This window comes from Cetorhinus maximus, chromosome 25, assembly GCF_964194155.1.
Source record: "Cetorhinus maximus chromosome 25, sCetMax3.hap1.1, whole genome shotgun sequence".
NCBI classification, from domain to species: Eukaryota; Metazoa; Chordata; class Chondrichthyes; order Lamniformes; family Cetorhinidae; genus Cetorhinus; species Cetorhinus maximus.
This window is the reverse complement of record NC_135903.1, coordinates 11929671-11945937: the sequence shown is the minus strand read 5'-3', so window position 1 is coordinate 11945937 and position 16267 is coordinate 11929671. Positions and strand designations below refer to the sequence as shown.

Below are 16267 nucleotides of genomic sequence, written 5' to 3'. Positions count from 1 at the left end.
CACGTGTTCAAATCCCACCATAGCAGCTGGTGGAATTTAAATCCAATTAAGTCTGGAATATAAACCTTGTCTTGGTAATGTTGACCATGAAACTGTCATTGATTGCCATAAAAATCCATGTTTCCTAATGTCCTTACCTGGTATGTGACTCCAAACCCACAGCAATCTGGTTGATTCTTAACTGCCCTCTGAAATGGCCTAGCAAGCCACTCCCAGAATTACAGAATCGCACAGTGCAGAAGAGGCCCTTCGGCCCATCGAGTCTGCACCGACATGTGAGAAACACCTGACCTACCTACCTAATCCCATTTACCAGCACTTGGCCCATAGCCTTGAATGTTATGACGTGCCAAGTGCTCATCTAGGTACTTTTTAAAGGATGTGAGGCAACCCGCCTCCACCACCCTCCCAGGACGTGCATTCCAGACCATCACCACCCTCTGGGTAAAAAAGTTTTTCCTCACATCCCCCTAAACCTCCTGCCCCTCACCTTGAACTTATGTTCCCTTGTGACTGACCCTTCAACTAAGGGGAACAGCTGCTCCCTATCCACCCTGTCCATGCCCCTCATAATCTTGTACACCTCTACCAGGTCGCCCTCAGTCTTCTCTGCTCCAACGAAAACAACCCAAGTCAATCCAACCTCTCTACATAAGTTAAATGTTTCATCCCAGGCAACATCCTGGTGAATCTCCTCTGCACCCCCTCCACTACAATCACCTCCTTCCTATAATGTGGCGACCAGAACTGCACACAGTACTCTAGCTGTGGCCTCACCAAGGTTCTATACAACTCCAACATGACCTCCCTACTTTTGTAATCTATGCCGCAATTGATAAAGTCAATTTTCCCATATGATTTTTTTCACCACCCCACTAACATGCCCCTCCGTCTTCAGAGGTCTATGGACACACACGCCAAGGTCCCTTTGTTCCTCAGAACTTCTTAGTGTCATGCCATTGATTGAATACTTCCTTGTCAAATAATCCTTCCAGAGTGTATCACCTCACACTTTTCAGAGTTAAATTCCATCTGCCACTTATCTGCCCATTTGACCATCCCGTCTATATCTTCCTGTAGCCCAAGACACTCAACCTCACTGTTAACCACCCAGCCAATCTTTGTGTCATCCGCAAACTTACTAATCCTACCCGCCACATAGTTGTCTATGTCATTTATATAAATGACAAATAATAGGGGACTCAGCACAGATCCCTGTGGTACGCCACTGGACACTGGGGTGAATCCCAAAGATTCACCACCCTCTGAGTGAAGAAATTCCTCCTCATCTCAGTTTCCTAAATGGCCTACCTCTAATTCTGAGACTGTGTCCGCTGGTTCTAGACCCCCAGCCAGGGGGAACATCCTTCCCGCATCTACCCTGTCGAGCCTGTAAGAATTTTGTATGCTTCAATGAGATCGCCTTTCATTCTTCTAAATTCGAGAGAATACAGGCCCAGCCTCCTCAGAGGACAACCCCAGGGATCAGTTTGGTGAACCTTTGTTGCACTCCCTCTATGGCAAGTATATCCTTCCTTGGGTAAGGAGGCCAAAACTGTACGCAATACTCCAGGTGTGGTCTCACCAAGGCTCTAAATACAATTGCAGCAGGACATCTTTACTCCTGTACTGACATCCTCTTGCAATAAAATGGCCTCCTCTTGTTCCTATCCAGTTGCCGCAGTGCTAGAACGCTGCTGATGTTTTATGCCTGCGCTGATCCTTCCCCATAGTTGTAGAGGTGCTCTCTGTGGAGGCTGCCAGGAATGGGGTCTGATCTACTCAGAGTGGTGAGGATATGGAACTCGCTACCCCAGGGAGCGGTTGAAGCAAATAGTATAGATGCAGTGAAGGGGAAAATAAACAAGCATATGAGGGAAAAGGGAATGATGGTTACAATAGATTTAAATGAAGAGAGATGAGAGGAGGCTTGAGGGAAGCATAAACACCAGAATGGACTGGTTGGTCCGAATGGCTTGTGTCTGCGCTGTATGTAATCCTACGAGTCAGTTGGGGCCAGTGGCACATCTTGTAGCTGTTCATAGGGTCCACAGCACAGGGCATCTGTTCTGTCTCTTGGCGTAGAAATGATTGAGGACAGGAGGGGAGGAAGAGCAAAAGAGCATGACAACGGTGTGAGAAAACAAAATAAATTCGTCGAATCATAAAATTTTGCCAGCCATACTGTTGACTATGGTATCAAGGTGAACCAATCACCCTTTCTCTTTTAAAATGCATCATTGATCCAAAGGAGGGCTGTTAGAAACTTCTGTTAAAGGAAACTTTTGTTTTATTGTAAATTGAGGGGCAGGAAAAGACCAGCTGGTCTATACACCCTGGGGGCTTCTGAAGTATTCCTTCCTCACTCTCCCTCCACCCCATCCTCCACAACCCATGCTCCCTTGTGTTTTGCTTCTGACTAATTCCGGTGTGTTGTGGCTGACAGTGTCTCCGAGCCCATTGCTCCGTTACTGAAACATGTTCAACTCAAAGGAAACACAACTGTCTATGAGTGGAGAACTGGACAGACGCCATTGGCCATTGAGCGGCCAGTTAGCAAGGAGAATGTGGAGACACAACAACCAACGGAGCCTGCGAACACAGTGAGTGTAATGAGCCCGCTCTCTTAATCCTTTCAAGGCTGAATCTATGAACAGCCACTTTCCTTGTTGATTATGCAAACACAGGAGAGTTCATTGTTTACTGCTAACTACAGGACTCCCTGGTGCTCAGATTAGTGGGGCATCAGGAGATGGTTTTACTTTTTCTGTTTTATTACAGAGTTTGTAGAGTTTTAAAATCAATTTAAAAAAATACAAAATTGCGTGAGGCTTTGATGATTTCTCGTCATCCTGTAATTTTGAGTCTATTTTATCTTGTAATTCAATGCTGTGAAGAGTGCACAGCCAATGTTGCTTGAGGTTTGGTTCAGATGATGTTGGAGACTAGATTGCCGACATCGCAGAGATTAATTGGAGCTTGCTTTACTTCCCGATCACTCGGTGCTATGGGAGGCACGTGCCAGGAGTTTCCCAGGGTCTAAGATGCATTCCAACAAACCCTGCCCTGTACTGCACGTCCTGTCTTGGATACACTCTGACTTACCCTAACCAGTTAAGGAGTATGAGTACCGAAGCCGTTCTTTGCTGCATTATTTGGTCTTTTTCAGTTAACTCTGTGTGTTTCGTGTTCCAGATTGACTGGGGGGATGATACCATGGCTGGAATAGACCAGTCAGGTGGCATTGACTGGGGAATCACCGTGGGAGAAAGTACCGAGGTAAATCACCAAACCCACTTAATGAAAGTGTCATTGTGCTCAACTCTCAGATCTTCCTGTCCTGATGTTGTTTTCTCCAGGTTTTGATAGTTTTACTTTATTTTCTCCAAGATGAATGGTGAGGAACAAGGAGCTGATGTGATCGACTGGGGAGAAAACGCAAATGCTACAGTGGAAATCGATGTGATGGAATCTGAGGCTGAAGGTATTCTCCTAGATACCTTCTACTGATGCATGGTACATATCCGAACAGGGGATTGAGTTGCAATCTGGTAATCTAATCTTGTGGATTGCAAAGATCTTTGAAGTTAGATTGATTAGATTCTAGCTTGCAACTTGCCTCTGGGTGTCTTATTCCATATGTAAACCACCCAAACCCTTGATTAGATTCCAGCCTGTAACTCACACCTGGGTATCTTCTTGTTTTGTAAAGTTTAAATTCTTTAAAATATGATTCTGATAGATGGACAATAATGGACACCCTGGGATCAGTCATTGGTTCAGATGGTTTGGTGATTTTGATATTAAATACCTGTCAATACAAAAATTGTAAAATTTCCGTTCCATAGTCTGCCAGTATATTTCTCAACTGGCTTTAGTTTTCTCGATAAGTTGAGAGCCCCAGAGTCAGAGGGTTGTTGGTTCAAGTCCCACTGCAGCTAAACTGACACTCTCAGCATAGTACTGAGGGAGCGCTGCTCTGCCAGAGGCGCAGTCTTTCAGTTGAGGTGTTAAACCGAGGCCCTGTCTGCCCTCTCAAGTGGACATAAAAGATTCCATGACATAGTTTCAAAGAAGAGCAGGTGAGTTCTCCCTGGTATCCTGGCCAATACCTATCCCTCAACATCTAAAACACAGATCAATTGGTCATTTAACTCATTGCTGCGTGTGATTATGAAGTGCTGTGGGATGTCCTGAGGATGTGAGAGGCGCTACATAAATTCAACAGCAAAATAGTGCAATATAAATATGAGATTGTTGTTTTCAACGTAAATTCCTTTTAAATGGGAAACCTTTGCTCTTTGGGCAGTAGGTGGCAGTGCCACTCATGGAATCATGGTGGGGTAGGAACCTGTACTGCAGGTTATGCTGAGACTTTCACACTCACTCTATCTGCTTCCGTGGCTCATGATATTGGATTTTTTGTGAAAGAACATTTCTTGGTGGTGAGATCACTGACCTGTCATCAAAGGCATTTGATAAGGTACCACACATAAGGCCACTTAATAAGATAAGAGCCCATGGTATTGGGATAGTATATTAGCGTGGATAGAGGATTAGCTAACTAATAGAAGACAGAGAGTTGGGATAAGCATTTTCAGGATGGCAACCTGTAACTACTGGGGTGCCACATGGATCAGTGCTGGGGCCACAATTATTTACTATATATATTAATGACTTGGATGAGGGAAGCGAATGTACAATCGCCAAGTTTGTGGATGACACAAAAATAGGTGGGAAGGCAAGTGCTGAGTGAAGATGACATGAGTCTACAGAGGAGTATAGGCAGGTTACGTGAGTGGGCAAAAACTTGGCAGATGGAATATAATATGGGAAAATGTGAGGTTATGCACTTTGGCAGGAAGAATAAGAGGAGCTGAATATTATTTAAATGGAGAAAGACTGCAGAAAGCTGCAGCACAGAGGGATTTGGGGGCCCTTGCGCATTAATCACAAAAAGCTAACATACAAGTTCAACAGGTAATAGGGAAGGCAAATGGAATGTTGGCATTTATTTCAAGGGAAATGGAGTATAAAACTAGGGAAGTCTTGCTGAAACTATACAAGGCACTAGTTAGACCACACCTAGAATACTGTGAACTGTTTTGGTCCCCTTATCTAAGTAAAGATATACTGGCATTGGAGGCAGTCCAAAAAAGGTTCACTAGGTTGATTCAGGGTATGGAGGGATTTTCTTCTGAGGAGAGGTTGAGTAGGTTGGGACTACTTATTGGAGTTTAGAAGAATAAGAGGTGACCTTATTGAAACATATAAGACTTTTAGGGGACTTGACAGGGTAGATGCTGAGAGGTTGTTTCCCCTTGTGGGAGAGTCTAGGACCAGAGGACATAATCTCAGAGTAAGAGGCAGCCCATTTAAGACAGAGATGAGGAGGAATTTCTTCTCTCAGAGGGTAGCGAATCTGTGGAATTCTTTACTGCAGAGGGATATAGAGGCTGAATCGTTAAGTATTCAAGGCTGGGATAGGCAAACTTTTAATCAGTAAGGGAATCAAGGGTTATGGGGAAAAAGGCAGGAAAGTGGAGTTGAGGATTATCAGATCAGCCATGATCTCATTGAATGGCGGAGCAGACTCAATGTGCCAAATGGCCCCTACTTCTGCTCTTATGGTCAGCTCCAAAATATCAAACAGGTGAATATTCTATCTTGGGGCTGTCATTCATTCTGAACAAATTATTTGGATTCAGACCAGTTATGGGTAATATTCAAATCCAACTTTGAGCAATGATTTTAAAATCACAGGCTGACTCGTTCTCTGATCGGTGAAATTCTCCTTTGTGATTTTAGGTGATGACGGAGTGGCAAAGGGGAATGATGCTCTGACAATCCTGGAAACTACAGAAACCAGAAACCAGTTTGTTAATGAACTCATGGAGGTATTTTTCAGTTACAAATATAAGAAGACTTGAAAAATGTGCAAAATATAATGTTCAGGAATGAAATGTATTGCTGCAGTGTTTGCTAAACGTTAGTGGAGTGCATGGGCAACTTCTGGCCACAGTGTGGTGCCAGTGAGCAAATATTTTGTTGGATAAAGGTTATGGAGCTAAGGTGGATTGAGGTACAATTCAGTTATTACCTGATTGAACGACAGAACAGGTGCGAGGGACTGAATGGCCTCCTATCCATTTGTTCATGTCGGGGTAAGTGAATGCCTGCAGTTCCACTGTGGTGCAGGCAATCTTGGGGGGCCTTAGGGTAAACACTTTTTTTGAAGTTGCTATATCTATCTTTTCTCCAGCCCACCCCCACCTTTCCCCCATGTTGACCTTCTTCAGATCTTCTGTGGAGTTGCTTGTGGTGAGTCAAAGTGTGGTGACTTAAGTGTGAGAATAAGCGAGTGTAACACTTCAAACGCTATAAGCATGAGTTTCAATATAATTTTTCTATAATTCACAGCAAGGGCCCCTGGAGAGGAGCAGTAGCCCTTGGCTGATTAGGTTTTGCCCTTGTTCCTAGCCGCAGACTCCAACACATCACTGTAGAATTCACTCCCCATTGAAATGCACGCTGCCTGGTACAGAAAGGGAGAGAGACTGAAGACTGTCTTTGTTTCTTATCACTGCAGCTGATAAATTTCCTCACTGGTTTGGTGTTCCCCGTGGGGCACGAGTACTGACGTTCATCACTGCTAGTGAGGAAAATTTGTAGATTGCATGCTGCTTATACAATTCCAGCTGGAGGCACTCTGCAGATTTTTCTTATAACATCAGCCAGGAATTCACCTCAACCTAAAATAACCAGCATTGTTTTTTTAAAATGTCTTTGACACTTTGAAAGAAAGAAAGATTTGAATTTCTGTAGCGCTTTTCATAACCACTGGACGTCTCAGTGTTTTACAGCCAATGAAGTACTTTTGAAGTGTAAACACTGTTGTAGCGTGGGAAGCATGGCAGCCAATTTGTGCACAGCAAGCTCCCACAAAGCAATGTGAAAATGACCAGATAATCTGCTTTTGTGATGTTATACTGGGCATTGGTGAGGCCACATCTGCAGTACTGTGTACAATACTGGTCTCCTTACTTAAGGAAGGATGTAACTGCATTGGAAGCAATTCAAAGAAGGGTTACTAGACTAATACCAGGAATGGGCAAGTTGTCTTATGAGGAAAGGTTGGATAGGCTAGGCTTGTATCCACTGGAGTTTAGAAGAGAAAGAGGCGACTTGATCGAAACATAGAAGATCCTGAGGGCTCTTGACGGGTTCGATATGGAGAGGATGTTTCCTCTTGTGGGAGAATCTAGAGCTAGGGGTCACTGTTTAAAAATAGGGGGTGTCACATTTAAGACAGATGAGGAGAATTTTTTTCTCTGAGGGTTGTGAGCTTTTGGAACTCTCTTCCTCAAAAGGTGGTGGAAGCAGCGGGAGTGAAAGGTTATCAGGGGTAGGCGGGAATGTGGGGTTGAGGTTACAATCAGATCAGCCATGATCTTATTGAATGGCAGAGCAGCCTCGAGAAGCCGAGTGGCCTACTCCTGCTCCTAACTCTAACGTTCATATGTTGTTTGGGAGATAAATACAAAGATAGCTCCTTTGCTCTTTGAAATATTGCCATGAGATGTTTTATATCCACCTGAGAGGGTAGAAGGGGCCACGGTTTGTAGTCCCAGGACGGCAAGGACTTTTTCAAAAGTTTTCTCCAGATAGGTTGTTGAAAACTTTGTATTTCCAAGTTGTTCTCATATATATAACTATACACCAGCTGTACTCAAAGTCTGAGGGAGGCCACCTTGCGCCCACTACCATTTCACCTCCGACCTTCAACGGAAACACTCTGCATGATATGCCCAACCGTGTGATGTTGCCTGGTCCGAGACACAGAGTAGCTTTCCTTCCTCCTCTTGCTGCTGAGAAAATCCTAGCAAAGTCTGAAATGCTAGTTGGAAGCTGGGCTAGCCCAGTCCTTGTATAGTAGTCGAGATGCATGATTTCAGTAAACATTGAGGGGTATTGGTCCAATACTCCCTATTTGATTGGTTATTGCTTCTGGTCAGGAAGTGCCCGACCTGTGGGCGAACCAGAGCAGCAAACTTCTTAATGTGTGATCGAACATTTCCATGAGCCACTGTTGGCCAAACACCAGATTGGTTTTTGTTCCGAAACTGTTGGTGACCTTGTTTGCTGCCATCCGTCATTGGGAACTGGTTTCCTGATTGAAATTTTTAAATTATCCCTCCCAGTTACAGGACTTCCTGAGCCAGCGACTCACCGAGATGAACGAGGAGGCAGACATCCTCTCCATCAACCAATTTCAAACTGCCCCGGCCATTGTCCAGAGTCAGGATGTAGCTAAGGTTGTTGCCATGATGACTGTTGTGAGGGACCTCGCCCAGAGACTGACCAACGTGAAGATGAGGCATCTGTTCATGATCCATGCCTCTCCCAGGTTGGTGCTAATTATGTTTTATCCATTGAATTTCGTCTTGGAAATTTTAATTTGCTCCCTCCGAGGTTTGCGTAGGAAGAGGAGGAGGTAACTCAGCCCATTGAGCCTGCCATTCCATTAGATCTATAGGTTACGCAAATCCTTGAAACCTCTCAAACTCAGTTTTGAAATTTTAAATTGACTCCCCCCAACCCCGCTCAACAACTGTTTAGGGAGTGAGTGTTCCAGGTTTCCACTACCCTTTGTGTTTCAATGTTTTAATCCTGAGTGCGCTGAGTTAAGTGAATCTGAATTGCAACAGAAGTCAGGGTGCGACACTTAGACGCAGCATCCGAAATTAGGAGGGGAAACAACAGCCCTAAACGGTTCTAACCTGAATGTGTCTGACATCAGCCTGAGGCTGGGATAAACTTGACTGCTGTTAAACCATTTAGCCATCTTGTAAATTACTTAATTGTCCGTGCAACACCATCATTGCTTTCCCCCACACCTCAGTTTGTACCTAACTGCTCATCTTTTGTCATACTTCTGTATCCAATCCATCCTCTGTTAACATGCCAAGCAGTCAGGAGATTATCATCACATTAGCATGACATTGTTAACAACCGTGATGCCCCCATGGTTAAATAGGCCAACGATGTTCCTCCTCTAACATCACTGAGCGGGGTACCCCAGAGTATCCAGCACCTGTGGAAAGACCCCTCCCGGCCGCGGCCCCCAACCAGTCGCCCCTTCCTGCTCCCCCCACCACCAATCACCCCTCCCCACGTCGCCCAACAACAATCACCCCTTCCCACGCCCCCACGTCCCCCACTACTAATCACCCCTCCCCTCGCCTCCCACCACCAATCTCCCCTCCCCACATCCCCCACCACCAACCATCCCTGCCTGCCCCCCACACCCACGAGAGGAAGAGGTGGCATAGTGGTATTTTTGCTGGACTGATAATCCAGAGACTCAGGGTGATTGTCTGGGGACCTGGGTTCGAATCCCACCACGGCAGATGGTGGAATTTGAATTCAATGAAAACCTGGAATTAAAACTTTAAAAGCAACGATGAAATCATTGCCAATTGTGGTAGAAACCCATCTGCCCCCATGTCCTTTACGGAAGGAAATCTGCTGTCCTCACCTGGCCTACATGTGACTCCAGATCCACAGCAATGTGGTTGGCTCTTAAAATGCCACCTGAAATTGCTTAGCAAGCCACTCGGTTGTATCAAACCGGTAAAAACTGGCAGACCACCCAACATCGAGCTAGGCACTTGAAGTGTCAACGGCAATCCCAGTCCTGTCGACCCTGCAAAGTCCTCCTTACTAACATCTGGGGGCTTGTGTGAAAATTGGGAGAGCTGTCTCACAGACTAGTCAAGCAATAGCCTGACATAGTCATCCTCACAGGATCATACCTTACAGATAATGTCCCAGACACCACCATCACCATCCCTGGGTATATCTTGTCCCACTGGCAGGGCAGGCCCAGCAGAGGTGGCGGCACAGTAGTATACAGTCGGGAGGGAGTTGCCCAGGGAGTCCTCAACATCGACTCTGGACCCCATGAAGTCTCATGGCATCAGGTCAAACATGGGCAAGGAAACCTCCTGCTGATTGCCACGTACCGCCCTCCCTCAGCTGATGAATCAGTGCTCCTCCATGTTGAACACCACTTGGAGGAAGCACTGAAGGTGGCAAGGGTGCAGAATGTACTCTGAGTGGGGGCCTTCAATGTCCATCACCAAGAGTGGCTCGGTAGCACCACCACAGACCGAGCTGGCCGAGACCTAAAGGACATAGCTGCTAAACTGGGTCTGCGGCAGGTGGTGAGGGAACCAACAAGAGAGAAAAACATACTTGGCTTCATCCTCACCAACCTGCCTGCCGCAGATGCGTCTGTCCATGACAGTATTGGTAAGAGTGACCACTGCACAGTCCTTGTGGAGACGAAGTCCCATCTTCACATTGAGGATACCCTCAATACCCTTCACTACCACCGTGCTAAATGGGATAGATTTCAAACAGATCTAGCAACTCAAGACAGAGCATCCATGAGGCGCTGTGGGCCATCAGCAGCAGAATTGTACTCAACCACAATCTAACCTCATGGCCTGGCATATCCCCCACTCTACCATTGCCACTAAGTCAGGGGATCAACCCTGGTTCAAAGAAGAATGCAGGAGGGCATGCCAAGAACAGCACCAGGCAAACCTAAACATGTGGTGCCAACCTGGTGAAGCTACAACACAGGTCTACTTGCGTATCAAACAGCATAAGCAGCAAATGATAGACAGAGCTAAGTGATCCTACAACCAACGGATCAGATATAAGTTCTGCAGTCCTACCACATCCAGTCATGAATGGTGTTGGACAACTAAACAACACACTGAAGGAGGAGGCTCCACAAATATCCCCATCCTCAATGATGGAGGAGCCCAGCACATCAAGTGCAAAAGATAAGGCTGAAGCATTCGCACCAACCTTCAGCCAGAAGTGCTGAGTGGATGATCCATCTCGGCCTCCTCCAGAGGTTCCAAGCATCACAGATGCCAGTCTTCAGCCAATTCGATTCACTCCACATGATATCAAGAAACGAATGACGGCACTGGATAGTGCAAAGGCTAAGGGCCCTGACGATATTCCAGCAATAGTTCTGAAGACTTGTGCTCCAGAACTTGCCACGCCCCTAGCCAAGCTGTTCCAGTACAGCTACAACACTGGCATCTACCCAGCTATGTGGAAAATTGCCCAGGTATGTCCTGCATACAAAAAGCAGGACAAATCCAACCCGGCCAATTACTGTCCCATCAATCTACTCTCCCTCATCAGTAAAGTGATGGAAGGAGTCATCAACAGTGCTATCAAGTGGCATTTGCTTAGCAATAACCTGCTCACTGATGTTCAGTTTGGGTTCCACTAGGGTCACTCAGCTTCTAACCTCATTACAGCCTTGGTACAAACATGGAGAAAAGAGCTGAACTCCCGAGGTGAGGTGAGAGTGACTGCCTTTGATATCAAAGCAGGATTTGACCAAGTGTGGCATCAAGGAGCCCTAGCAAAACTGGAGTCAATGGAAATCAGGGGGAAAGCTCTCCACTGGTTGGAGTCATACCTAACACAAAGGAAGATGGTTGTGGTTGTCGGAGGTCAATCGTCTCAGTTCCCGAATATCACCGCAGGAGTTCCTCAGGGTAGTGTCCTCGGCTGAACCATCTTCAGCTGCTTCATCAATGACCTTCCTTCCATCATAAGGTTAGAAGTGGGGATGTTCGCTGATGATTGCACAATGTTCAGCACCATTCACAACTCCTCAGGTACTGAAACAGTCCATGTCCAAATGCAGCACACAATTCGTGCCACACAAGTGACAGGCAATGACCATCTCCAACAAGAGAGAATCTAACCATCACTCCTTGACATTCAATGGCATTACCCTTGCTGAATCATCCACTATCAACGTCCTGGGGGATACCATTGACCAGAAACTGAACTGGACTAGCCATATAAATACTGTGGCTACAAGAGTAGGTCAGAGGCTAGGAATCCTGCGGTGAGTAACTCACCATCTGACTCCCCAAAGTTTGTCCACCATCTACAAGGCACAAGTCAGGAGTGTGATGGAATACTGGCCACATGCCTAGATGAGTGCAGTTTCAACAACATTCAAGAAGCTTGACACTCTCCAGGACAAAGCAGTCTGCTTGATTGGCACCCCATCGACAAACATTCACTTTCTTCAGCACTGACAAACAGTAGCAGCAGTGTGCACCATCTACAAGATGCACTGCAGAAACTCACCAAGGCTCCTTAGGCAGCCCCTTCCAAACGCACGACCTCTACCATCTAGGAGGACAAGGACAGCAGACACGTGGGAACACCACCACCTGGAAGTTTCTCTCCAAGCCACACACCAACCTGACTTGTAAATATATCGCCGTTCCTTCACTGTTGCTGGGTCAAAATTCTGGAACTCCCTCCCTAACAGCACTGTGGGTATAGCTACACCACATGGACTGCAGCGGTTCAAGAAGGCAGCTCACCACCACCTTCTCAAGGGCAATTAGTAATGGGCAATAAAAGCTGGCCTAGCCAGCAATTCCCACATCCCATGAATGAATTTAAAAAAACTCCCCTCCCTGCACCCCCCACCACCAATCCTCCCCTTCCTGCCCCACCCCTCCTACCAAACACCCCTCCCCTTCTTCAACAATCAAAATCTGGGGCATGGGGAGGAGATGAAAAATCACACTGTGAAATGAGGATTCATTTAATGGTGCTGCTGTTTCACTGCTGCAGGTACATAGACCGTGTGACTGAGCTCCTGCAACAGAAGCTGAAACAAGCAGATGCAGTGGGAGAAAAGCAGCACCTGATGGTCAAAAAGCAACAGCAGTCTCTGGAGGAACAGGCTGCCCTCGAACCCAAACTAGACCTTCTAATCCAGAGAACCAAAGATCTTCGGAAGCTGGTAAATTACTCATTTGGGCACATGCATGCATGGGTTTAAAGATGTTAGAAACTCCACTGTCAGATTAAAAATGAAAATGTTTGTTGCAGTCCCTATTGCCACCATTGGGTGTCACCAATGAGAAGATTTATATTTCTATATTCAAAACCTCAGGATGTCTCAAAGTGCTTTATAGCCAATGGAGTGTAGTCACTGTTCCAATGTGGGAATCACGGCAGTCAAGTTGCCACAGCAAGCTCCCAGAAACAGTAATGTGATCATGGGGAGATAATCTATTCTAATGTTGTTGATTGAGGGAGATTGGGGAGAACTTCCCTGCTCTTCATCCAGTAGTGCCTTGGGACTTCTTGCTCTTGCCACCTGAGAGGACAGACAGTGCCTCGGTTTTGTGTCTCATCCAAAGTATGGCACCTTAAACAGTGCAGTGCTCCCTCAGTACTACATTGGAAGTGCCAGCTTAGGCTGTATGTTCAACTCTCTGGAGTGGGACTTGAATTTGACTCAGAAGTGAGAGAGTGCTCCCCTCCCACACCACAGTCTGCTGTCTTTTGGATGGGCTATTAAACCGGTGCCCCATCTGCCCTCTCGTGTGGACGTAAAAGATCCCATAGCACTATTTCGATGAAGAGAAGTGGAACTATTCCATGTCCTGGCCAATATTTAGCCCTTAACCAACATCATTAAAACAGATTATTTGATCGTTATCATATTGTTTGTGGGAGTTTGCTGTACACAAATTAGCTCCTGCATTTCCTACATTACAAGAATGGCTACAGTTCAAAAAGTAGTTCACTAAGTATAAAGCTCTTTGGGACATGCTGTGGTCGGGAAAGGCTCTAATTAAATGCAATTCTTTCCATCAAGAGCTAGATCAGTCTGCGTGATGCAGAGTCTGAGGAATTTTAAATATTGTGGCTGTTTTCTAATCCAAGAGTTTACTACTTGGGATATTTAACATTTCTCATCCATTAGATGGAAACAATTTGATGCATAATTTAACATGTTTACAAACAAAACTGACCACCAGTTCTGATTTTCTTACTCCATCTTATCCCCTACGTGTGCTTGCAGGCTGTTGAGTTACCATGGACTACTCGGGCCTCCCACTGACAGTGCAGCTCTGAGGCTCAATTTTGTTTCCTCGCAGTTTCCCCTTTGGATTACAGCCTGTCCTGTGCTCAATGCCCAGGTATCCCAAATGAGAAATTGGGGTTCTATGGAATCGTAGACAGAGAGAACCCATGGAATACCTCAATATGTTGTATGTACAATCTCGGCATGCTGCAGTAATTCCTTGTAGCACCCAGTAACCCTAAATAGAATTACATTGGACAGTTGAAGCTCACTGTACTTAAGGCTGGGAAAGAGGAGGGCATAGGGAATGATTGAAAATGATTAAAAAGTTCATTCTTGGCATGTCCAGTGGTAAATTAGTAAATTACTAGCATCCGCGTATGAGTATTTCTGTATATGATGTGTCAACAATGGCTCAGCTATTTTGCCCCTGAGTCAAAAGATTGTGTATTCAAGCCCTACCCCAGAACGTGAGTGCACAAATCCAGGCTGACACCCCAGTGCTGCACAGTCAGAGGTGCTGTCTTTCAGATGAGATATTAAACCTTTTGTCTGCCCTTTTAGGTCGATGTAAAAGATCTCACAACACTATTTGGGAGAAGGGCAGGGGGTTTCTTCCCGATGTCCTGACTGATACTTATCCCCCAATCAATATCTCAAAAACAGATTACCTGGTCATTGCTGTTGGTGGGAGCTTGCTGTGCATAAATGGGCTGCCAATTTCCCACATTTACAACAGTGACTGCACTTCAAAAGTACTTCATTGGCATTGGGACATCAGGTCATTTAAAGTTCTATATAAATGCAAGTCTTTTTTTTTGACTGTACTCTGGTATTGGCGTGTGACAGCGATTGAGTTGAACATGGGACTATTAGTATATGTTTTTTTTTTGCTCTGTTATCTTTTTCAGATCGAGGCCGATATTTCCAAACGGTATCAGAACCGCCGTGTAAATCTGATGGGGGTCATCGTCTAACTAGCTGCGCAGTGCCCTGGCACAGCTGGCCCTCCAGCACACACCGAATTATTTGGTACTTGCTTGTGGACTTGCTGCTCACACCAAAGATGATGATGATTTTACCAAGGGTTTAACAGGAACAGAATGAAATGGAGACTCAAATCTCAAATATACTTTAGGAGCTCTGAGAGTTTTGAGATTTGAATTTGCTCCATAACCCCCCCCATCTGTGCAGAAAGCAGACCTTGCAAAACCCTCTGAATATTGCAGGTGTACCGGTTGGGGGGGGATTTATATTTGTTAACATTTGTAACTAAATAAATTGTATTTTCTACCCGTGAGGAGGAACTGTTTAACCAAGTGAGTAAAGCTGCAGCTCCCATTAACTATCGTTGGTTAATAATTAACTCAGACTATGGTGGTCAGGCCTCAACTCGTGTTAAAAAAAATAAACCCGGCCAGGACACAGCTGGATACCTCACTCCCCAGTTAAGTAAGAACGTGAAGCTGTGGTGTTCATATCAGTATACGCAGTCAGCATACATGGATTTTACTCTGACATCGCACGCAGGCAAACACCCACACACCCATGCAAATGTCCACACTTGCAGAAACCTGCATGCAGAAACATTTGCAGACTGACATACTCCGATATGCACAAGCATTCTTACACATTCAGAGACACGTGCGTGGTAGAGCTGTTTGTTGTTCTGTACCCCTGCCTCTCACAGGCAAAAATCACTAATTATTAAACCCAGCAATAAAATAGTATTTACATTGTGCCAATTCCTTCCTCGTCCTGCATTGTAAATATATATTGAGTCCTGTGTGCATATCTCTCTGTGTTTTGATAGGTATGCATCTGTGGTGAATGCATGCATCGAGTACACTTTCTGCTACTATCTGCCTCAGATGATGCAGCCGCTTTCTCTACAGCGTGCATTGTTGTCCCAGGGATTCCGATGATCTGTATCTGAAGGCAGCTCGTCACCACCTTCTCGAGGGCAATTAGGGATCGGCCGAGCCAGCAAAGCCCACATCTCATGAATGAATTTTTAAAAAAGGATTGTAAATAGTTGAGGTTCTAGCATGGATCCCTGTGGCACTCCACTCGTCACATCTTGCCAACCTAAAAATGACCCATTTATCCCCACTCTCTGCTTCGTGTGGCTAATCAACCCTGTATCGATGTTAATATGTTACCCCCCCTCTCCATGAGGTTTTTGTGAAGTAACCTTTGATGTGGCACCTTGTCAAATGCCTTTTGGAAATCCAAGCAGCAGAATATTAGCTGAGCTTTAGTTTATGTAGGATGGAAGATGGCAGGCTGGTCAGGAGAGCATTACTATAGTTTAGAGGTAACAAA

At 45.5% G+C, this 16267-nt stretch overlaps 1 protein-coding gene across 1 annotated transcript in view; it reads left to right on the top strand.

Moving 5' to 3' along the window:
* The window catches only part of cdk5rap3 (CDK5 regulatory subunit associated protein 3), a 33052-nt gene extending 17369 nt beyond the window's left edge, over positions 1-15683 (top strand). Inside the window, exons 8-14 of the mRNA XM_078529464.1 lie at positions 2447-2603; positions 3196-3279; positions 3391-3484; positions 5809-5897; positions 8202-8407; positions 12697-12868; positions 14854-15683. Coding sequence (XP_078385590.1) covers positions 2447-2603; positions 3196-3279; positions 3391-3484; positions 5809-5897; positions 8202-8407; positions 12697-12868; positions 14854-14919 — 868 coding nt within the window. The 3' untranslated portion in view covers positions 14920-15683. The remainder of the gene's footprint in view (positions 1-2446; positions 2604-3195; positions 3280-3390; positions 3485-5808; positions 5898-8201; positions 8408-12696; positions 12869-14853) is intronic.
* Positions 15684-16267: the final 584 nt, after the last annotated feature.